This window comes from Rhineura floridana, chromosome 2, assembly GCF_030035675.1.
Source record: "Rhineura floridana isolate rRhiFlo1 chromosome 2, rRhiFlo1.hap2, whole genome shotgun sequence".
NCBI classification, from domain to species: domain Eukaryota; kingdom Metazoa; phylum Chordata; class Lepidosauria; order Squamata; family Rhineuridae; genus Rhineura; species Rhineura floridana.
The window spans coordinates 205,410,064-205,434,873 of NC_084481.1; the positions used below are offsets into that span (position 1 = coordinate 205,410,064).

At 39.7% G+C, this 24,810-nt stretch overlaps 2 protein-coding genes across 3 annotated transcripts in view; one reads left to right on the top strand and one right to left on the bottom strand.

Annotated features, from left to right (window-relative positions):
• Positions 1-3,687, top strand: part of DGLUCY (D-glutamate cyclase) — a 68,138-nt gene extending 64,451 nt beyond the window's left edge. For both annotated transcript variants that reach the window (XM_061611961.1, XM_061611962.1), the window contains one exon: positions 1,634-3,687. In XM_061611961.1, coding sequence (XP_061467945.1) covers positions 1,634-1,777 — 144 coding nt within the window. In that variant the 3' untranslated portion in view covers positions 1,778-3,687. The remainder of the gene's footprint in view (positions 1-1,633) is intronic.
• Positions 3,688-5,007: 1,320 nt separating this feature from the next.
• GPR68 (G protein-coupled receptor 68) lies at positions 5,008-7,890 on the bottom strand. The gene is made up of 2 exons (XM_061611964.1): positions 7,691-7,890; positions 5,008-6,492 (listed from the first exon to the last, which is right to left on the bottom strand). Exon 2 carries the CDS (start codon positions 6,382-6,384, stop codon positions 5,287-5,289), a length of 1,098 nt encoding a protein of 365 aa, XP_061467948.1. The 5' UTR covers positions 6,385-6,492; positions 7,691-7,890; the 3' UTR covers positions 5,008-5,286.
• Positions 7,891-24,810: the final 16,920 nt, after the last annotated feature.

The window sequence follows — 24,810 nt, forward strand, 5'->3', positions numbered from 1 at the left end:
CAGCTCCAAGACAGAGTGGTTTCCTGGTGACAGAGATGGAAGTTCTGTAGACCACAGCAACTCCTCCTCCCGTCCCTGCAGCGTGTGCTGTTGTTGCACCAAGTATCCACGTGGGCAAAGCTGGGTCAGATCAACTCCTCCCAGCTATCCCACCCAGGTCTTAGTAATGCACACCAAATCAGCACCTTCATCCACGATCAAATCATGGATGAGAGTGGTCTTACTGTATACCAATCTGGCATTAAACAACAACACACACAGGCCAGTGGGCACAGCAGATGAGCAACAAGGAACCCATCCATGAGAAGTGTGGCAGTAAGGAACAGGGCACAGATAGCCTTGCCCTCTTCTTCTATGGTAATTCACCACCTCCCTATGGCTATATTTCCCTCTGCCCGTGATCACTGAAATTGGGGTGGCGTCTCCCGTGTTCCCCTATACTAAGACTCCTCCTAAACATCTGATATGGCCACAACAAGAGCCCACCAACAAAACCTGCCTGAGCCAATTATCCCAGTAGGCCTCTGCGAGAATTGGGAACAGTCATACCCATCCAAATTTTTCACAAAGGGTACATCTACTCTCACTCTTGTCTCACACCCAAGGAGAGCCAGCCTTCCGCCAGTTACAGACTCTCACTCTGAAGGCATCTGGCGACTTTCTTCTATCATTCAGTTCACTGCACAGGCTCTCACCCTGTGCAGGAACTACATATGCACCACAAGCCCTCCCCACCATCAATCTCCTCTATATTGGTTTAACAGAAAAATAATAAAAGAAAAAGAAAAAAAGGTAATAGAAAGGGGTAGTGCCCTCGCCTTGGGACGCTCCTTCGGTGGCAACCCCAGCGCCCAAGGGCAGCTGTGCTTTTATGCCAGAAGCTGATGCAAGAGGCTGCAATATTAACTGTAGCCTCTGTCTGGAGCAAGGGTCAGGCAGGGAGGTCCCAGTCCTTGCAGCACTTACCAGGGACTTCAGCTGTCTCGAGGGACAGCAACCCAAAGGAGCAAGAAGCAAGCACCCAGATGCTCAGATACTCACTCCCAGGGCAGGTCTTCTTCAGTCCCCTTGTGCTGCAGCTGTTCCCTATTACTACATTACCTGTTCACATTACCTTTCTGAAAAAATTTGCTGAGAACTGCAAGACATCTCTTTTTAGCAACAACTGTGATAAATCACAACAGGCTGCATTTATTCTTTCCCGGGGCAAATGTGATGTTCCGGTGAGAATACCTGTCCTTAAGAACATGAGTCATTCTGAGCTCCTAATGGTTAATGCACACTATAAGGAATTTAGTAGCAATGCAGTTCTGATGCATAGGCCCACTACCATCATGTCTATTTACCCTTCATCTGCTGCTTTGCTTCTGATAGCATAAACTCCTGTGATGCCCAACATGACTGAATTCTCACTGGTGTCAAGATAAACTGATAATCTCAAGAGACGGTAAACAGATTGCACAGACTATCCCAGAGTTTTATCTCGTGCTTTTCTCTCTTGAGAAACATTTCATATATAAGTATGAGAAATTGTTTACAAAAATGAGCAAGTGGAATCTTGACTGGTTAAGCATGGTCCTGATTGTTTCTGAATAATGGCTACATTGGCAGTGCTATCTTATTTATTGTCTAGGAAGAAAAGTTGCTGAACATATTACAGCGACACCAAGTACGCAGTGGGAAAACTGCCAGTCTGGCAATGGAAGTAGACGGTCTGCCATTCTATGACATTCATTCACTTATGCTTGAGAAGCTGCTGGAGGAAACTCTGAAGTAACCCTTCCCAAGGGATGTGCTAGAATTCTGCCCATTTTGGATTTGGTATTAAATTTTCCATTAATCTGCTTATTCACTATTGTTGTGGATTGGATTTTTGTGTAGTGATTTTTTGTGGCTATTTTTGGAAACTGATTTTTTTTTTAAAAAAATCCATGTCTAAAATATTGATATTAATATTGATATTTTCATAATTTATCAACATTTCCTTTCAATATATTGTTTTTTCCTTTAAAAATATCAATAATAATATCAATATTTTTCCAAGAGGAAAAAACAGATGGGTAAAAGCAGTGGCTAATGGACAAAGAACGAATTCAAATCTATATCAGCCTGTTAGGTTAATGGATTGTTTTCGAACCGGCCCTAGCCCATGGATCCCATCCTTCCCCTCCCCTAACAAGTTAAGATATATTGGTAGTTTTTTTAGTAAAGTCTATATAATAGCATTGGATTGACAACAGCTTACATTACATCCCTAATCAGCAAGTGTGTCATTACCACCCATGATCCTGTTGTAGATTAATACGTTATTGCCTCTGGCGGCTGGAATCAACATTATGTTTTTCAAATGTATTTGTACAGGTGCCTGCCTTTATCATATCCAACACATTTATTAACAAAATGGTTTCTCTTATTTAGACATGATGGCTCATCTGTAAAATCCCATGCTAGAATTCAGGTTCTAGCTGCTTAGTCTGCTCTCACAAGATGTCAGCTATCTGTTTCTCTCTGTATTTCAAACTGATAAAACAGACACACTGGTTTCATTCAGACAAAACGCTGAACTCAGTTTAGCATTATACCAAACCAGGACAAACTCTGTTAAATCTTAACTATGAAACAAGCCAACTTCAAATCATGGTTCATTAAGAGGGCTTATTTCAATAAATCATCGTTAAAGTTAACCTTAGTTTAGGTTTCAGATAGGATGCTAAAATGAAAGTGGAAACTTCCAGTCTCCCCTCTTCCTCGCAGTTGCCCTGGAAATGGAGCAGGCAATGAGGGGTACACAAGCTCAGTGCTCACCCAGGCTTATTAAATGTAATGCTAAACCATACTTAGTATTATGCTTGACATAGCCTCCACTCGGTCAAGAAAAATCTTTACCCACCTTTCCAGTTTAAATAATGCCAATAATTAAACATCAGAATTTTTGCATATGTTTCTTAATCTGTGGAGAATGGGCAGTGGAGAACCTCCAGTGCTAGTTTGTTTATCCTTCTGGAATTATTTTGTCCAATAGAAATATTTCTATCATCTTAAACAGATGTTTGTACTGGTCCAGTTTTCATGAATTCTTTCTGAGTGATAAGCTCATGACTTAAAAAGTTGCTTCATTTAATGGCTGCTACAAATCAGACTTTTTTTAAAAATGAATGTGGTCTGTTACCATGGATGGGGACAACTTACAACAAATCAATATTACAATAAATTATTGCTACAGTGTTTGTAGTTTCTACTGCAGTGATGATTGTTATAGTATTTTGCTTAAGCAGTAACTATAAATTTGAATAAGTCATTCAGAACAAAAGTGAATTTCTGTGCAGATCGGGAAGTATAAGTACCAAGATACCCCTAAGGCTCCTACTGTTTCACATTATGGTGCCCTCCAGACATCCTTTTTATTGTGCATTCATGATTATTTCTGTTCATGAAGGTATTGCGGTGGTTATATGTTATCCTGTTTTCAACGCTGTTTGTACCTGCAAACATTTTGGGGTGGTCATACTGCTTGACTTCCAATGAATGCATATCCTGTACCTCTTGCTGAAATCTCACCAAGTTTGATATTATAAATGTTCTAGTTTATTTTCGTCCTGCTTTGGTTGTGCTATAACCCCTCTGGGCAGCAATAATGTGATAGCATTGAGGAAGCATTACAGAACAAATAAAGCAGAATTTATAGTCTTTGATGTGTGAACATTACACCATTTGTTTGGCCCATTAGAGAAGCAGCTACTGTGTCCCTAAAACTGTAAGAGGTGTTCTTGATGTTTCCCGAATACAATTGTTATGAGATTGTAATAATATTAGGAAGGACAGTATTTTCCTGAATATTAGGAATGCACTTGGGTAATGGGTCTTCTGCTGCTGGTCTACAACAGCATGAGAAACATTTTGTTGAGTCCTCTTGCTTTAAGATAACACAAAGAGTAATCAAATCCAACAAATGGCTTCAATCATCTTAATTTATATTGTGCATCTCTCTTACTGTCTTGCTCATTTCCATGTCAGCAACTGACAATAAGCATGTGTTGTATACACTGCTACTCATCTCTATTGCATTTAGAGAATGTTGGTCCATGAGCCGAGACACATGGCAAGGGCAGAGTAGATTAGAGAACGAACTACAAGGAAGCCAAACAAAACAAAACAGTACAATCTTAGGTAATTGGTCCAAAGTAAAACTTCACTGCACAAAACTGCTAAATAAACTGAGTGTTATGCTAAACAAAAGTAATCCTCTCCTAGGGCAGGATATATTTTGTTTTGGAAATATATTCTAGCATATTTCATCAAGTTCCGTTTTGGTTCTGCCGAATATTAATTCCTATACTTGGACCCCGTAGTTTTTGTTTGTAGGAGAATATAACTTGACTCTTTTCATTGGTTTTCCTGCTACGTTTCATTTAATTGCCAGTTCTGTTATCACTTTAGTTGTTAATGTCCACAGTAATCCTTATCTAAACATGACTTAAGAGTCTGAATTCACAGCTGTAGCATTTTGCTGTGACTCAAAATTTACAAACAGTTCTTCAGCTTGTTTGACAGTTCTTAAAATGTGTTTAATTGCCCACAATAAATTGATAGGCCCAGCGGGTATGTGTAAGCTCTATGGAACTATGTTTCAGTGTGAATTCTCCAGATATGCTTTATAATTAGTGAATTACAATTAATGAATAATACTAATTCAGATCAGAATACTATTTTTCCATAGTTTGGGAAATGGGATTCAGGGCCTTTCTGTTTCTGAATTACTACAGTGATTCAGCTGCCCAGTTTCCTCATATGGCAGTAGTGATTTGAACAGTTTTTAAATACACAAATTGATAGACAAGATGTTCCATATACAAATTGCTCTTTTGACCATGATATGTATTTTGCCTTTAAAAAATATATATTTTGAAAATGTAATGCTCTGGTCATCTGTCAAGTAATCCTTAACTCCTTTCAGGCTTGTTAAAACTAATCCAAAACATGAATATGTTTATTTCCACAAGTCCTGTCATCAAATAGAATAGCAGATTTTACAGGAGTGAGTCAGCAATATGCATAGGATGTATAATAAACTGTAAACCCAGGCTAGCCTGTTTGTATAATTAGCCTGCTTTGGAGTAAAGTTCTAAATGACTTTAAAGGAACTAAGGAATTCCCCATGTGGAAAGATGAATATTAGAGTAGTACAGTCGATTACCTTTTTTGAACTGTTGGCCCTCTTTACATCTATAATAATAATTCCCATACATTTATACACCAAAAGGAGAAGTGAGTAAATGCATGGTGACTTTAGATCACTCTTCCTTTTGGAAAAGCATTGGTTGATGTTTCCTCCATTTCATGAACATGTAACTTATTTAACAACTCTGGGTCCAGCTCAGCCTGTTTTGGGATTTTTTTTACAGTTTCTGGAGTACTCAGTGGGTAGGATACCTTGGTTTCTGTCTGTGCACATCTTAGGCACTTTAAACAGGTGTTTCCTATTTTGGCAAAATGCTGGTAGGTGTTCTCACTGGAAAAGCAGTACAATATTGGGTCTGCAACACAGTTAAAAGTGGTCAAAAGAAGTGAAATATGGTAGACATTAAAGATTCTGGCAGCAAATTCACAGCTGTTTTCAAAGATGCTGCGCATCAGCAACAGAACATGGTACGGGCCAAAGCATACCAAGAAAATTATAATTGTGCTTGACACCAGACGCTTAATTTGAACTTTCTTCCTCTTTTGAGTGCCATGGCTCTTGCGGACAACTCGCAGAATGCCATAGTAAGAAAAAAGAAGCAGAGAAAAGGGAAATAGGAAACCAGCAATGAAACGGTAAAAATTGATCTTGTTTTCCCAGTTTTTGATGGGATAATGCTCAAAGCACACCACATGACTCTCTGAGTCTTTACTCACTTCACCATGTGTAAAAACAAGGCAGCAGGTCAGAATTTCCTTGGCCCAGATGACAGTGCTCACCACCATAGCTGCCTTCATTGTGCGACACTGATGAAAGCGAAAAGGGTGCACTACAGCTAGGTAACGGTCAATTGAGATACAACACAGGAAGGCCACACTGATGTAGATATTTTCATACAGGAGAATGCCGCAGATTTTGCATAAGAGTTCATCATAGGTCCAATTGTCATGTTGTAAAACATACTGAAGCCAAAAGGGCAGGGAGAAGATGTAAAGCAGGTCTGCTATGGTCAAATTGCAAAGGTAGATTCCCAGTTCATTTTTGACCTTCACCTGCAAGTAGGCATAGTACAATGAGAGACAGTTGGCTGGGAGCCCTACTACAAAGACAAGTATGTATATCACAGGTGATAGTGTCTGATGTATGTTGTGATCAATGGTGCAGTTCAGGGTATTATTGTCCATATTCTCAGAAAAGTTCTCCATCTTCTGCAGTCACTGGCAACAGAAGCTCTAGCAAGGCAGGCATGATTTTAATCTGCCATTTCATTCTTTCTACGTTTTCTTCATATCAGTGTCACTACTTCTGAACACCTGCAGTGGGAGAAATCACAAGACAGGTCTTATTTATTTATTATCTATTTATTATTTAGGTCTTCTAGTGAAATTAATTTTAAAAAACACAACAGATTATTATTCATAACCATCTTTATTTACATTAAAGCAGCTACTAGCTTTCTTTTGAATTCAAGCATTGAAAAGTAAACTTCAAACTAGGGATAAATAAGGAATATATATTTGTTACAGATCTGGAGGTCCTTATGCTGTCACTAAATCCACCACAAACTATAGTTAATTGGGAACTGCCAATTACCATCCATTGGACTGTGCATATAATTCAGAGCAACAGTACTTTGTGATTACCTACAGGTACTAATTACTTTCTGATTCAAGATGTATGCCTAGATTACTGAGGTCCCTTTAAGAATTAAGTCTGTTAGAATCTCCTCAGATCAGAATGCAGATTCACTTAACAAGAAAAGTAATTCAGGGGTGGGAAACTTTTGGCTCCCTCCCTATATGCCACCTTGAACAGCTAGGTGGGTAACCTTTCTGTCAATCATGTGATGTCAATTATGTCGTTTGGTCATGGCCATACTTTGTCACGGGCCATTGTGCAAAATACATTGATTATGCACCTGTATAAATTTTATGCCTTATGATTGGAGATGAAAGATTATGAGAAGAAACAGAATTAAATATGAAATACGTCTCTTCAGAATGCATATGAATTAGAGATCATAAAATCATAGAATAGTAGAGTTGGAAAGGGCCTATAAGGCCATCAAGTCCAACCCCCTGTGCAATGCAGGAATCCAAATCAAATAGAATCATAGAATAGTAGAGTTGGAAGGGGCCAAAGATGCATTCATGAGATCAATTGACATGACCTGTTTCTGTCAAAGAAAAAATAAAACCAGATTTATTGTATAACAAAATTATCTTCTATGATTATTTACGATTTCTAGGTTTGCTGGGGCCTCTAGAGCCTGTCCCCCCCCCCCGGTGCACTCCACATTCTCCACACTCTCTATAGTCATCACTGATTTAGTTGTCTCCTGAAGCTGGAAATAAATTCTTCTCTTTACCTTCCTGACAAAGATACTGCTCCCATTACACTATGGACACAGTCAATAGCATGGATCGGTTGAAGATCTTTGAACATTCAGCCAGCATCAGCTAAAGGCAGCTTGTAGCATCTTTAGATCTAGCTTTACAGAAAAGAACTTACTTGGATGTAAATGTGTTGGTTCAAAGGAATGCAAAACAGTTGAACAATGTAATTTCTCTGTAGGAGGTTGTCTTCATTGTTTAGCACATCAGGGGTAGGAAAATAAGCTCAGTTTTAAAAATTTAACTCTTTCCAGTTCCAGTATCAGGAAATGGCCATTAGAAGTAAGAGTGGCACACAACATCCTCATCTCTTATCCCTGGAATAATATTTAAGCACAATTTAATATTTAATACAGGTTGTCTCCAAATCAGACTGACTACTAGAATATTTTACTAACTCCATGCACAATAATAATTCTCACTTTTATACCATGTTGTGATTAGTGCGCTCATAAACTTCAAGACACTACCTAGGACTAGGAGCAACTTCCACTGAGCACAGTGGGGCTTACCTCTCAGTAAACATTCATAGGATTGCTCTATAAATCACACAACCATTCCCTAAGGTGACAATCAGCCCTCCCAGCGACTCGGAATCAAGCAACGATAATAATATGAGGGAAGGGAGCAGGATAATTCTCACTTACCCTGCACCTATCATCTTGCCCCATGCTGCCCCCTTCCCACAATTGTCCACAGGTTGAGGACATTCTGCAACAGGACAGCCTGCTAAACATATACTGTTTATGCCATTTCCATGAACTGAACCCTGAAGGGCACTGCAGAAGCCTAAGTGCATGCAGCTTTGTTCTTCTCCCTCTCATGATCATAGTGTATTTTTGAATACCTGAATACAGCAAATATTACTAGCAGTTCTCAGTCATATACTACGCTTTGCTTGCAAAGTGCTTTACAGCTTTATGTTCTACTCTGATCCAAACACTGAGTTAGGTCACCATTGTTCGCATTTTTAATGTGGGGAACTAAAGCTGGAAAATGTTGACTTCACAAGCCCATAACTAATCCGTAGCAGAAACTGTACTTCCAAAAAATAATCCAGATCCCAGCACAACTCTGACCAATATTCCAAAGTGATTCTGAAATTATTAAGTCAAGAATCAACATTCTATAGCTGACTTTTGCAAGATAACATGGCTTATTTCAATTAAAATGTGCAACACAACTATATCTGATCTTACTATTCTGCACTTTCATCATATAGGCCCTATCTGTATATAATGCTAGCCAAAGTATGGTTTAGAAAGAACAAGCAAGCATGTGGATAATCAGTAGGGTTTCCAGGTCTCTGGTTTTCACCCAGAGACTCTGGATGATTGAGGTCCTCTTCAGGTCTCTGGGTGAGTCACCCCAATCTCCAAACTCTCAGCTTTCATTTAAAAAAATTAAGTTTTTAGGTGATTTGTTTCAACAGATATACACCAAAACATCATACATACTTCGCAACTTCTTTTAAATCAGCTGGTAGCCCACTGCTCTAACCCCATCCTTTCAGGTTTGTAGATAATAAGTGAAACCAGGGTTGTGATTCACAAGGGATTTGTTGATCTCCAGCCAATAGCTAGAACCCATTGCAAGTCCAGAAAACTGTTGCCTTTTCCTGCTTGTCTGAAAATCTCATAAATTAAGTAAGTTTATAGCTTTCAGCAGTAGCAAAAGTCCCTCTCTGTGTGCAGGAGATCTAGAACAAAAGATCATAGCAGGATCTTGGTAGGCATGCACTGTAAACAATTTCAGTTATGATTATAATAAAAGTGTACATGCAGGGTTTTTTTTAATTACTTGCAAAAATAGCATATTACATATTTTTCAAATAATTTTTGAACAGAAATTTAAAAAAAAACTACATGCAGTTTATGGTGCCATTACAATGGGTTATATTTTTCAAATTATGAGGAGTCAAACAAGTTTAAATTTTCCTGGGCTGTTGAAGAAGGCAGTTTGTTTGTCTAATTCGTAGCCTGTTTTGAAAACCTTCCCAATATGAAGTTTTAATCCTATACTCGCTTTTCTGGGAGTAAAACTGCAATGCTAATCCCACATTATTATATGGGGGTGTATTTTTATATCTCCAGTGTGTGTGTATATGGAGTCTTTCCAACAACCTTGTGGGGTAGGGTTGCAGATTGGAAAGCAAGACAGCTCACAACAAGAAATAAATCCATTTGAAATCCAATAACCATAAAAACAAGTATAAAACAGTTGCAAAGCAGCTTAAAATGGCATGATTCTGTATTTTGGATTGGGTGAGTGAAGTTCCTTATCACTTGAGGCTGCAGTCCTGTGCACACTTCCCTGTTTGAGTAAGCCCCATTGAATAGATTAAACATGCATAGGGTTGCACTATAAATATCTTTACAGGTTGTGTAAATAATAAACATCTTCGACAGTCATGCTTGTATAAATATTTATTCATACTATATCCCAATAAGTATCTGATTTCACATTATAGTTGTACATTATTATTTCCTCTACATTTTAAGTGTGCCCTTCTTCCCTGGAGTGATATTGGTCCTCAGGGTTGCTTTCACCCTGAGGGGCAGATTAGACTGAGAGATGGTGAGTAGCCCATGGTCACCCAGTAAACTTTGTAGCTCATTTCCATTTTTAAAAATTAATTAAAACAATTTACCTGCAGGCAAAGTTTATGAAGGAAATCCACGCAATAAAAGCACATCCAACTCACGTTTAAAGCACATGACTTCCCCCAAAGAATCCTGGGAAGTGTAGTTTCCCCCTCACAGTTATAGTTCTGACTATCCTTAACAAACTACCATTCCCATGATTCTGGGATGGGATTAATGTGCTTCCAGCGTGTGTTGAATGTCCTTTAAATGAATTGTGTGAATCTGCCCTAGGTATGCTGTGCATTCATTAGTGAACTGAAAAGAACAATTTTAAAAGATAGGTTTTTAAACAGGAAGGGCTGTAGCTCAGTGGCAAGGCATATGTTTTGCATGCAAAGGTCCAAAATTCAGTCTCAGGAAAAGACTTGCCTGGAATCCTGGAGAGCCAGTGCTAGTCCATGTCATTGGTACTGAGCTAGTTGTACCAAATGGCCTGAGTCAGTATAAGGCAGATTCCATTGTTCCTAAGGGACAAAAGAGACCCAAGGGTCACAGTGACTCTGAAATGTATTTATGTATTTTATTTACAACATTTATACACCACTTTATTGTAAAAAAAACCTCAAAGTGGTTTACAGAAGGAATTAAAACAAATTATTGGCAAAAATATATTTTTTAATATTTTATTTTAAAATAATATTTTAAAACATTCACAATAATAAAACCATCAATGAGTTAAAAAGCATAATAGCTTCTACATGCCTGGGTAGGCTTGCCTAAAGAAAAAATGTTCTTAGCAGGTGTCAAAAAGAGTACAATAAAGGTGCCTGCCTAATGTCAATAAGCAGGGAATTCCAAAGCATAGGTGCTGGCCAGAGCTTGGAAAAGTTACTTTTTTGAACTACAACTCCCATCAGCCCAATCCAGTGGCCATGCTGGCTGGGGCTGATAGGAGTTGTAGTTTAAAAAAGTAACTTTTCCAAGCTCTGGTGCTGGCACACTAAAGGATGATTTCTCACAAGAGCAGGGCAAGTACTATGTGACACTCATAACATGGAAAGCACATCTTGAACTTGGCCTGGTAGCAAATCGGCAACCAGTGCAAATTTCAGAGCAGAGATATTATGTGCTGACAGGGTCTCACTCATGTCAGCAATCATGCCACAGCATTCTGCACTAACTGCAGCCCACGGGCCAGGTTGTGCTGCATGAGGATTTCTATTACCTTGGCTGACTGGCTGCCAGGATTTTTTTAGCTTTGATTTTTGGTTAGGAATCCTGACTGGTTGTGGAATGCTGAGTTTTCTGCCTTACTCATAGAAATCATCACTATCATTTGGTTTTCTTTCTGTGTTTGCATTTTATTTATCTTTTACCTCCCTTACATCCATAGAAGCAACAACAGTGGTTCCATGTGCTCAGCTCAACCCCTTAAACCCACTGATGATGCACCTTGTTGGTTGCATGATGGTTTGTTTCTTGCCCCACAGTGGTAAAAAAGAATTCACATACTGGGAAGTGTGGCTTCATTTGCTGTTGTTCCCAATCTACTGCCTATGAAGGTAGGCCAAACCATATGTGTTTTCTCTCTCTCTCAGTTATTACTTACTGGAATTGGGTTGGCTGTCACTTTTTAGCAGCCCACAAGGTAGGCAGAAAAGGGTAGAGAATCTTGTTACTCTTACTCATTTCTCAAACCTTTTTCTGAAGTGAAGGGTCAGTAAAGACATTTGGAGCAGCTATGTTAAAAGGGAGGGGGTTGCCAACCTTGCTTGGATATGGATATCTTTGCAGAGGATCCCCAGTCAAGCCTTACCAACAGCACAATCCTAACCATATCTACTCAGAAGTAAGTCCGATTGAGTTCTATGGGGCTTGGTCACTTAGTGTGTTTAGAATGGCAGCCTTCAGGGGCATCCATCTTTACTCCTGAGTCCTATCTAACATCTCCACAACACTAGGCTCCCTTCTTCCTTCAATTGTCTTCTGGTGACTGACTGCCTGAGAGCACTTAAACCTTTCTTGCCAGAAGCAAGTAGGCAAGATGAAATGTTCCCTACCCAGGCTCCCTAAGCAGATGAGAAGGAATGATTTTGTCACTTCAGCTTGACCTGGGAACACCATCTTTTAGGTAAGATTTCTATCTTAATTTCCAATCAGAGAAATGTTTTTGTTCAAATGGTATGCTCCAAGCAACTGTAGTTGATGCTTCATGTATCATGTTTAATGACATCACTAGGGCCGGCTTCTGAAATCTCAGGATTTGGGATGCTTCTGACCTGGCAACTCTAGTACTCAGAGGAAAAATCCCATCCACTTTGTTCCTCTTCTGGTCTTGCTGCTGCAGCACTACCCAGAGCTAAGCCATGGTTTGTCTCACTCTCAACAAACCATGAGCTGTAAACAAAGTTTTTTGGGAGCAAGACAAAACATGAGCCTGGGTTCACATGTGATGCTAAGCCAAACCTTTGCTTAACTCTTGGCAGCTTGGGAGCAGGAGGAGCAAAGGACAAACAAAGCAGCTAGGATTTTTGCTCTGGATACCCACATGCTTGCTTCTCGCTAACCCATGATTCTGCTTCTTGTTAGGCCAAGAAATAATGGTGTATAATACATTCTCATGTTATAACTTTAGTTACAGTTATATCTTGTAGGGGCTGTCCCAGCTATGCAAAGGGATGAAGCAGACATTAGCTCCAAGTTAATCTGTTAGTCTGTGCAAGTCCCAGTGAAAGCAACTGAACTAAGGTTAGTTAGATTACTGTAACGCGCTCTACGGGGGCTGCCCTTGAAGACTGCTCGGAAACTTAAATTGGTACAAAGAGCTGCTGCCAGAATGTTAACTGGAGCTGGGTCCCGAGAACATACAACTCCTCTGTTATACCAGCTCCACTGGCTGCCAATTTGTTTCCGGGCACAATTCAAAGTGCTGGTTTTGACCTATAAAGCCTTATACGGCTTAGGTCCAGGTTATCTGTTAGATCATGTCTCCCTCTATGAACCTATCCGGACTCTAAGATCATCTGGTGAGACCTTAATCACTATTTCATCTTTTCCGCAAGTTCTTCTTGCGAAAACACAGAATAGGGCTTTTTCGCTGGCTGCCCCCAGATTGTGGAACTCCCTCCCCAGTGAGGTTCGATTGGCCCCTTCGCTTTTGTCTTTTTGTGCCCAGGTGAAGTCTGTTTTATTTAGACGAGCTTTTAATTGAAATTGATAAATATTTTTTTTCTTGATTTTTAGTCATTTTAAATGTCTTAATCTATATGATTACTGTTTTAATTGTTTATGGTTCTTAATTGTAAGCCACCCTGAGTTCTACGGAAGTAGGGCGGGGTATAAATATTATAAATAAAAAAATAAATAAAAATAGTTACAGTTAACTTGTTTCAATGGGAAAGCTATGACACACTTTTTCTGGATTGGGATCAAGGAATCTAGCATTGCCTGCCATGGTTTGTTCCTGGAAAGCAAAGGACACGTGAAGGAAAGGAGGAACCCTCTTCTACCTTCTCTGTTCCAGGCTCCAGCTTCCTAAAGGGAACAAATTTTCTAAGTTTCATGTGGCTTTCATACATAGGAACTGCATACTTCGGCATTGGAACTGATCTTAACATATTGCAAAATAATTACCGTATGTAATAGTGTGTGTTTCATTTAAACTATTCTGAAAAACTACACATTTGAACACTTCTGCAATAATTAAAACAAAAGACTATTCAGTCATTAGCGTACAATTCCCCCCTCCCGCCGGAAATAAGACATTATTACTCATTACATCAACTAAAAGACTGAGTTGCTTGCACTTGGAATTCCCCTTGTCTGTCCAGCTTCCTTTTCCCAGGTATCGTATTATATTCATATGACAATTCTGCCTATACTTTGCAGGACAACATTTTTGCGTACAATTTCTAGGAATGCATAAGACATATTTGGAGCACAGCTCTATGGTACTATAACTCCCGCTCATCATTTCTTTTTCCACTGTCAAGTCCCTACTTAGCCATGGAGGTTACCACATAACCTTGGACCGGTCACTAACCTACCTCACAGATTTCTTCTAAAGATAAAATATGCAATGGCCAATAACAGTACACCATAGATATTATCAACTATAATATATTTTTTTTCATTAAATCTTACTATTTTTTCCTGGCGTTGATCCCCCCCCCCGAAGCATTATCAAATCTTTTAAAAAAGGCTTATACTCACAGAAAACAAGTTTTCTTTAAAAACAAAACAATAAAACCTGAAGGCTACTAGACAGAGGTTCAAAGGCTGAATGTTGCTCTCCTAACATGCAATTAAATAACCAATGTTAAACAGGAAACTAACTAAAAAGAGAACTGGGTGTAAGCCAACAGCAGCTGAATCACCTCAGCAAAGAGATGATGATGTTACCTCTCACCAAATCCATTTTAGTATAAGCAGCCTGCATAATGTACAAGCAAAGGGTTGCAAAACTTCATAAACTGCATTTGTAAGATCAGGAAGGTTCTTTTCTGGTGTGAGAAACAACAAAAAATGTATGCAATTCATGTCATGTAGATTTTCAACAGCATCAAACGTTTTATAGCAAAAATCAATCAAACATGTTATTCCTTCATTCATTGTACAGCATTCACATACATATTTAATTCTGAGTCAATAAAAGGTCTTAGGCAGTAAAGAAAAGTTAATACTGATTGTCAGAGTTGGAGATCATTGCAACTTTATATGCACAGGTTATAACTGTGTTAGCACAAAACAGTTTTCCCCAACAGGAAATTTGCTCTAAGATTTCCACCAGCAGTTGCTTTGCAAACCACAGAGCAACAACAAAATGAGCATTCTCAAGAAAATCCCTATTTTTGGCACCACCAGGTTTAGCCAAACATCACTTGATATTTACCAAGACCTGTACAGCTTAACATTCAAATTATATCTGTGTCTTATTTCTTCCTCTCTTATTTATCACATTTGTATCACATGCTTACTCCCAAGTGTTTATAGTGTAGCATACATGGAGTTTTCATATTGTATCCTCACAACAAAATTTTGTGATTCTAGAGGAAGGTTCAGCTGAGCAGCAGCAGTTTGCACATCACAGCATGACTTAGTGGGGATTTGCACCTGCTCTTACTGTTCATTTATTTTTATTTATGTATTTAAACTGCTTAATAGTTAAAGCATTTCTGAGCAATGTACAACAGTACAACTCAGCATAAAAACGCATCCAACACTTTTGATCTCTTCCGGTTATGATTTTCCTGCTCTATAGAAATTCAGCAAATAAAGTCACAAAAAAACCTTTCAAGGTTCCTTCTAAACATTCTCTTAAAGTCACCCTTCTGGAAAATCACATATGTTTACTTTAGTGCCCAGCAAATAAGGCTTGACTGTTTACTTGGATAGGTCAGGGCTGTTTAAGGCCATGTGGTCTTTAGCACTTCTAATTAACACGCCCTCAGCCAAGCTACTGATATGTACTCCTACCTTTTAAATATTGCAGACTCCAGAAGAAGAATAACAAACAAATACCTCAGAGGTATTGGTGCAAGCTAGGGTTACCATCATTTTGTCATTTCAAAAATAGTACATTTGGCTTCGAAAAGTGAAAAGTAAGGGTATGCTCTTGCACCATCTCAGAAAGAGTACATGTACTCTTAAAAGAGTATGGTTGGTAACCCTAGTGCAAACACATCTACCATCTTGCCTCTGAACTGTACTCCAAAGAATGGACCCAACATTCAAATAATTGTTATGTGCCTCCAAGTCAATTACGACTTATGGTGACCCTATGAATCAGTGACCTCCAAGCGCATCTGTCATGAACCACCCTGTTCAGATCTTGTAAGTTCAGGTCTGTGGCTTCATTTATGGAATCAATCCATCTCTTGTTTGGCCTTCCTCTTTTTCTATTCCCTTCTGTTTTCCCAGCATTGTTATCTTTTCTAATGAATCATGTCTTCTCATTAAGTGCCAAAGTATGATAACCTCAGTTTCATCATTTTAGCTTCTAGTGACAGTTCTGGTTTAATTTGTTCTAACACCCAATTAATTCAGTTAATCCAATTAATTCAAATAATACCAGTCAGTAAAGTTAGATTTATTGAGTAACAACCAAATTTCAATGTACCGGTAACATAAATGCTAAAACGTTAAGGCCTCTTCCTTGGATCTTTGTCTCTAGTGGTGGAATGTAATGGGTAATATTCAACTAAGTTCTGTTCAGAGTAGACTAATTGAAATGAATGGACATGACTAATTTAGAACTATTTTAATGGATCTACTCTGAGCTGAACTTAGTTGGATACAACCAGTCCTTTTTTTGTGATGGAACTCACCAGTATTGAGTACCAGCAACTCTGTTTTGTTTTTGTGCTGCCCATGGCAGCCATTTTGTGCTGGTACTCACAGCACTTCTATCAAGATGTCAGTACCAGCACTTCAGCTTTTACCAAAAAAAGAAAGAAAGAAAAAGCACTGGATACAGCTCAATATATTTTATTTCTTTGTTACATTTATTATTTATTTATTTATTTATTATTTAATTTGTACCCCGCCCTTCCTCCCAGCAGGAGCCCAGGACAGCAAACAAAGTGCTTAAAACACTTTAAAACATCATAAAAACAGATCTTAAAATACATTAAAACAAAACAGCGTTAAAAACATTTTTAAAAAACAACTTTAAAAAAGGGTTAAAAACATTATTAAAAAACATAGCAATTCTAACACAGACACAGACTGGGATAGGTCTCAACCTAAAAGGCTTGTTGAAAGAGGAAAGTTTATATCCCACCTTTCTTCAAAGGAGCTCAAGGTTTTCTCTCTTCTTTTTGCCTTCGCAGCCCTGTGATGTGAGTTAGGCTAAGAGTGCTAATGACTGGCAGTCACTTAGTGAACATGGCCAAGTGGTGATTTAAACATGGGTCTTCCCAGGTGGGAACATGGCCAAGTGGTGTAGTATTCTACTACACCACATTGGCTCTCCTGGCAAGGAGAACTACTTCTTGAAACTCAAGAAAAGGGACTAGAAATATGGCACAATAAATCTGTTAGCTTCCAAGCCAAGTCTGGGGAACTTTTCAGCACAAGGGCCACATTTCCTTCTGGACAACCTTCGAAGGGCCACATGCCAGAGGTGGGCATGGCCAGAGGAGAAAAGTGGGTGGAACAAAAACATGACCTTGCTTTGCAAGTAGGCTTACATTTCAGCCACACAAAAATCAGAGGTTTACACACACACATCTCAGTTCTCTAGGCAGGCAAAAAGACTCAAAGAGGGATGATGAAAGGCATAGCCTGGGAAGACGGGGTGTGGCCTGGGAAGGATGCATGGTCTAAGGTACGTTCCAAGGGTCAGATAGAGAGGACTGAAGGGCCACATTTGGCTCCTGAGCCTGGGGTTCACCACCTCTGCTGTTAGACATAACAAACTGACACAGCCAGCACTCTCAAATTTCTCCAGAGACTAATATACATTTTAAATCTAAATCATTACAGAAGCAGTTGCACTGTTATATTGTTCCTCAGTGAATCTTGGTAACTGTAGTAGAGCAAACTACAGCAGAGTTTGGTTAAGAATATTGGTCCCTCTGTTGACTGGAACACCGAAACAGTTTTCCTGCCTTTGTATCGCTTTTGCTGTGAGAAATTGCTGTGAGGTTGCAGCATTTGGGGCTTTTTAATTTAGAGAAAAGGTGAGTGAGAGATGACATGCTAGAAGTGTATAACATTATGTATAGCATGGAGAGAGTGGATAGAGAAAACTTTTTCTCCCTCATACCACTACAAGTCATGGACATCCAATGATGGAAGATTCAGGACAGACCAAAGAAAGTAATTCTTTATGCAGTGCATAGTTAAAACGATAGAATTCACTCCCAGAGGAGGCAGTAATGGCCACCAACTTGTATGGCTTTAAAAAAGGATTAGACAAATATATGGATGACAAGACTTTCCGCGGCTACTGGCCATGATGGCTGTGCTCTACCTCCACAGTGGGAGGCAGTATGCTTCTGAATACCAGTTGCTGCAAACCGCAGGAGGGGAGAGTGCTCTTGGGTTTAGGTCCTGCTTGCAGGCTTCCCAGAGGCATCTGCTTGTCCACTGTGAGAACACAATGCTGGACTAGATGGGCCATTGGCCTGATCCGGGAAGCTGCTCTTATGTTCTTAAATAGAGACAGCCACACCTAAGTAAAGCTCAAACAGAGACAGGCATGCCAAAGTAAAGCTATAACATGGTATTAGAATTCTTAGCTCATCTTGAGGTGTTAAAAGAGGCTCATAAAAAACAGCCTTAGCTTCCTCACACCTATGGGAAAGTACTAGTTATGAGAATTTTACACCAAATGAATACTGTATCTCAGCCTTTCCCAACCAGTGTGCCTCCAGATGTTGTTGGACCACAGCTCCCATCAGCCTCAGCCAGCATTGCCAATGGCTGAGGCTGATGGGAGTTGTGGTCCAACAACATCTGGAGGCACACCGGTTGGGAAAGGCTGCTGTATCTATATACCAAAGCACCAGGCATTGGGTAGAAAAGATGGCTCATGTTGAAGACACCCATGCCCAGTGAAAAGGCTCATCATTAAAAATTCTGCATGATCTGATTTATGGCTCAGAACGTTTGTGAGCAGCTGACATTCTGCCAGGAAAGGGCTTGCTCTGAACCTAGAAGAGAGGAGAATTCAAAAGAGGGAAGGAGAGCCTCACCTTCCTCAAAGTTCTCAAGATTTCTTGTTTGGAGTTTAGGCGATTCAACAGACTGGTTAAAATTTGTAAAGCTGGCATATGTTGTCTGTTGGGCTGAGTGGCCTATCTGCTGTAGGGTGGCTATGTCTCCTACTTTACAGGGGACAGCCCTCTACTGAAAGGACTGTCCAGAAGTCTGGTTTAATGATAGGAACCTTAAGGAAGGAGAGCAGAGGCCTAGAAGTTGTCCATCAACATTTAGCACCCAGATAGCAAATTGAGCGGGCATACAGGTCACAGTGTTCCCCACCATGATGTAATGTATTTGTATTCAAATTATAGTAATTACTTCAACATCTGGATCTAGACTTATTAATTAGCATATGCACATTTTATGCAAATCCACAGCCTCTTTTATTGTGATATGTCAGCACTATATCCTTAAACAATATGCCTCTTTTCCCAGTGGTATTATACTAGCAAGATTAAGGAGTCTATCCTTTGGTTACTATCTTTATAAAGCAGTTTATAATATAATGGTATGTAATTACTGTTAAATAATTACATTAACAAAACAATTTAAAATATATATCATATCTTACTTTATTATATTTTTAAAAGCATTACACTACCCATGAACGGTTCTGCACAGGTGTGTGCCTGCACTGAAGCATTCACAGATAGCTTGATGCTTACAGGTGAGGAGGGCAGGAAGAGGCAAACCTTGGATGCCATGGCAATGGCAGGAGCAGTGATGGTGGCGAGGAGGAGGAGGGGTGACAATGACAAGAGGGGTGGTAGGGGGGCCTAATAGGTGGGGCCTAGCAAGTGAGTGTGTGTGTGAGCGAGCAGCAGCAGCAGATGCACAAAAGGGGCGTGAGGAGGTTTGGAAACTTGTGCAGGGAGCAGGGTAGGCTTAGAAACCAGAAAAGAGGCAGGGTGGGGGAGGCTTAGAGACCAGGAGAGAGGAGGGGCAGGAGATGCTTGGAGGCCCATGGAGGGGGAGGGGAGAGGTTTAGAAGCCTATGGAGGGGGAGGGGAGAGGTTTAGAAGCCTATGGAGGGGCAGGAGGGAGAATCTCAGAGACCAGTGTGTGCACAGGGGGCTCTGGTGACCTGTGTGGGTTGAGGGCCTGGGGCTGGGGTGGGAATAGCTAGGGGCACCTGCAGAGGTAGTGGGGGAGTGCTAGGGAGTCCATGGCAGAGAGGATGGAGAGATGGCTGAGGGCATCCGGCAGAGGGGCTGGGGGATGTAGGTGGGGTTGGTGAGCAAAGTGAGCAGGGGTGGAAACCCCATGTATATTTAAAAAAATAAAATAAAATAGCAGCATTACATCCCGGTCCACACCACCATGGATAAAGCACAGGACAATAAGACTGTTAGCACTCCAAAACAGAATTGGCCATTGAAAGCAAACTGAAACAAGGCCCGTTTTAAAATATGTATGTTTTGTTTTGTTATTTACGCAAGAAGTCTTCTGTATCGTTAAAAGTTGTGCAGGGGGAAGGGAGAATCCCACCTTGTGGTTTTTCCCATTATAGTGTTGCAAGAACACCTGCACTTGGCTGACTTTCTCTTCTCCTAAAGATACAGGATCAGTCTCAGGCCATGAACCTGGCAACCCTAATTCTGGAAGAGGCCCATACTTGTCTGAACTAGCTCTACAATGCTGGTTAATGTGGGAAGTAGCCAAAGGGAAAAAAGATTGGGCAATCTGGCTTACGTGCGTTCACAACAATCAAATTGAAATAATTTAAGTCCATTTTTATCCTGTCATGCAAAAAAGAAGTATTCAATATGAGTTTCCTTTAGCTTGTTTGTTCCAGGCTCAGATGCTATTGTGTTTAACCAAATCATTTCCTCTTAGTTCAGTTCTACACTAACAGATGTAATACTGCTGGCAATTTGTAACATGAACCATGGATTAAGTCCAAATATAGCTAACAAACAACCCCCTCAAAAAAAAGCTCTTTAAGTTACTCCTGCCTGCCAATTCTGCCTAAACAAACAGAGCCAAGGTTGCAGCTGCTTAAGTGGCATGGTGTTTTAGCTCTCTGTTGCTGTGTTTGCTCACACAACTTCAGAAGGTCACTGTTCCAAATGATTTCCCCAAGGCCACACACTTGGGGAAAATTACATTTTTACCTTGGATGCACAATTTCTTTTTTTTTTTACAATAACTTCTATTCAAATTTCCATAAAACAAACAAAACAAAATCATAAAACATTCAAAGACAAAAAACAAAACAAAAATGATTAAACAAAAAAATAAAATGTTGACTTCCCATTTGTCGCAGATCAGTTATAGGTCTACAATATATAACAATCCTGTCTCTTAAATTATATTATAAAATCACTTTCCTCCAGTAGTTATCTTAATTAATCATCAAATCTCATAGCCATTACTTTATTCTTTCCACAAAAAGTCAAAGAGAGGTTTCAATTCTTTAAGAAATATATCTGTCAATTTTTCTCCAAATAAACATGTCGATTAATCCATCTCGTTAACAATAATAATAATCTTATTGTCATAACCATAGTCCAAATAAACATATTGATTAATCCATCTCATCAAATCTGTTAAGTCCAATAATTTCAATAGCCATTATTCCATTATCCATATTAATTCCATCTTCCATCTTCAGTAGTCCTGTTAAGTCCAGTAATTTCAGTGTCCAATCTTCCATTATCAGTATTCCATAATAATCTTGCTGTCATAGCCATAGTCATATAATAAGAGTCTGATGGGAATTTCCTCTATCCCAAATATTTTCTTGCCATCAATTCTGAATAAGTTGCTGAAATATTGTTGTAAAGTCATATCTCTGTTCTTCTTTTTTACAAAATGCACTGGCTCATCTCTTGAGAGTTTTTCCATTGTCACATGGCTGGATGCACAATTTCTTGTCTTCCTTTGCCTGAGACCCAACACCAGTTTCATACCACCAGCATGTGACTGATTAGCATCAAAGTTCAGATGGAACTATGGAAGAGGAAGGCTTTAGTCAGAGACAGGCTATGCAGTAGGGAGTGAGAGAGATGAAAATAGTAGTTGGCTGAGAGAAAACAGTATGGTAAGTTTTAAGTGGGTTGGCCATATAGAACCTATTGTAGCCAGAGTAGAGAAGTGCATAGCTCTACTGGATTGTTTGTAGCAGGTCTGTAGCACCCGGAGCTGTGAGTCACTATTTAAATTTCTTAGAGTGTCCTGGAGTGGCACTCTATTGGACACTCACGGGCATTTCAATCAGGTTTTAGACCCAGTTTTGGCACAGAAACTGCCTTGATCACCCAGTATGATGATCTACGTCGGTAGAGAGATAGGGGGAGTGTGTCCCTATTAATCCTCCTTGATCTCTCAGAGGTTTTTTATATCATTGATCATGGTATTCTGGGTGGCTGTCCAAGTTGGGGGTGGACGGCACTGCTTTGCTATGGTACCGGTCCTGCTTAGATGGTCGCTCTCAGAGTCTGATGCTTGGGGAAAGGGTATTGTTCGGTTCTGTGGAACGTCCAATCTGAGGTTCCGCAGGGTTCGATTTTATCTCCCACGCTATTTAACATCTACATGAAACCTCTGAGTGAGGTCATTCGGAGATTTGGAGTAAGTTGTCAGCAATATGGTGAGGACACAATTATATTTACATATATATTTACATCTCCAGGTGTGGCAGTAGATGTGCTAGACCGATGTCTTATCTTGGTAATGGACTGGATAAGAGCCAATAAACTGAAGCTGAATCCAAACAAGACTGAGACACTGTTGGTGGGTGGTTCCCTAGATTGGATGAAGAGGTTGAGGCCTGCTCTTGATGGGGTTACCCTCCTCTGAAGGAGCACGTACATAGCTTGGATGGTCTTCTAGATCCAGTAGTGTCACTTAAGGCTCAAGTGGCCTCGGTGGCAAGGAGTGCCTTCCATCAGCTTCAGGTGGTGGTGCAGCTACGACCCTGTCTGGATGGGGATAGCCTGACTTCTGTTGTCTGTGCTCTGATAACCTCTGGATTACTGTGGTGTGTTATACATGGGGCTGCTTTTAAAGGCAGTTCAGAAATGGCAGCTGGTGCAGAATTCAGCAGCCAGACTTCTCACCTGGACAAGACTGTTTGAGCACATAACAATTCTGGTGCAACTGCACTGGCTACCAGTTAGTTTCCAGGCTCACGTCCAAGTGCTGGTTTTGACCAATAAAGTCATATGTGGCTGAGGACTCCATTAGCTCAAGGACCACCTCTCCCTATATGTATCAACCCAGACCCTGCACTCAGCATTGGAGGCCCTCGTGTTGAGAGTGGCAACACAAAAACGGGCCTTCTCAGTAGTGTCCCCCCGTTTGTGAAACACTCTTCCCGGGGGGGTGGGGTACGTCTGGTGCAATCATTATCCACCTTTTGGTGCCAGGCAAAAACATTTCTCCCAGACATTTGTTTCTTAACATTGGAAGGCTTTTGGAGGGCTTCTGTTGTGTAACGTTCCTAAGAAGGGCTGCTCCATCGCCTATGTACTGTTTTTAACTTTTTATATATTTTTTCTTTTTCTTCTCATTTTAATTTTTTTATTAACTGTAAGTTGCTTTGAGTGCATATATTTGTGCAGAAAAGCAACTAACAAAATTAATAAATAAAATAAAATTGGAAGAAATTAAAATGCCAGCCCTGAGCCAGTCATGGAGCACCAATGCCAGGTGTGGTTGAAGGGGCCCATCAACACCAGAAGACATTTTTTTCAGGGTCCCCTCAAAACTGAAGCTGGTCCTTTTTTTTTTTTTCCCAATTAATTTTTATTCAAATTTTCAAAACCAAAACAATACAAAAAGAAAAAAAAATTGACTTCCAATTTGTCGTAGTTCAGCTATAAGTCTATAATATATAACAAGCCTGTCTCTTAATAGATTATAAAATCACCTTCCTCCAGCGGTTATCTTAGTTGGTATCAAATCTCATTAACATCATATCATTTTATTCTTCCACAAAAAGTCAAAGAGAAGTTTCCAATCCTTGAGATATATGTCCATCAATTTTTTTCTAGATAAACATGTCAATTCATCCAACTCATCAAGTCTACTAAGTCCAGTAATTTCAAATCGCTCTTCTTCCATTATCTGTGTTGGTTCCATCTTCCATCTTCCATCTTTACGCACCCAATAATCTTGCTGTCATAATCATATAATAAGAGTCTGATAGGAATTTCCTTTATCACAGATATTTCCTTGCCATCAATTCCGAACGTATCACTGAAGTATTGTTGCAAAGCCGCATCTCTGTTCCTCTTTTTTACAGAATACACTAGCACATCTCTTGAAGGTTTTTCCATTGACACAAAACAGGGATTAATTCTGTTAACTTTCTCCATTTCAAGTTCCATCAAATCCTTCCAGTCCAGGAATTTTTTCGAACCGATAATATCTTTATCTCCAATCTCTTCCTCAATTCCTTCAGGGACAGCGCTGAGTTCCAAACCGTAATATTTGTCTCCAGGATTCATCACAGCCAGGAAATCCAAATCTTTTTCCAAGTCCATATTTAATCCAATCTCCATAGTTTGAACCTTGCCTTTAATTTTTCTTTCATCCTTTTTTGGTTTTCCAGATCTATCTTTATTCTCCTTTCTCATAGAATCCTGAATTTCTTTCAGCTCCTATCTCATTTCGTCAAATTCAATTCTCAACGCTTGTCTATTATTTCTCAGTTCTTGTTTTATTGAGTTAATCCCATTCATTATTTTCTGAAACATATCTAAAGATAAAGTCCCTTCTTGTACATCCATGATCTTCTTAATTGTCATTCTTAAAACCAAAGGAACAAAACTCCTTCAATTTTCAATGTCCCAAACAAAGAGCAGTTTATTTCTTTATCCAGTTACAAAGGAGTTAATCTTTCAAACCAACTGACGTCACACTCTAGACAGCACGGATTTCCTTATCTCTTATATGCCCAGAAGTGCAAAAACAGCTTTAGTTCACAGCATCCAAATAA

Excerpts from the sequence above, each read along its gene's own strand:
- GPR68 (XM_061611964.1), bottom strand. The coding sequence starts at position 6,384 with ATGGAGAACTTTTCTGAGAATATGGACAATAATACCCTGAACTGCACC.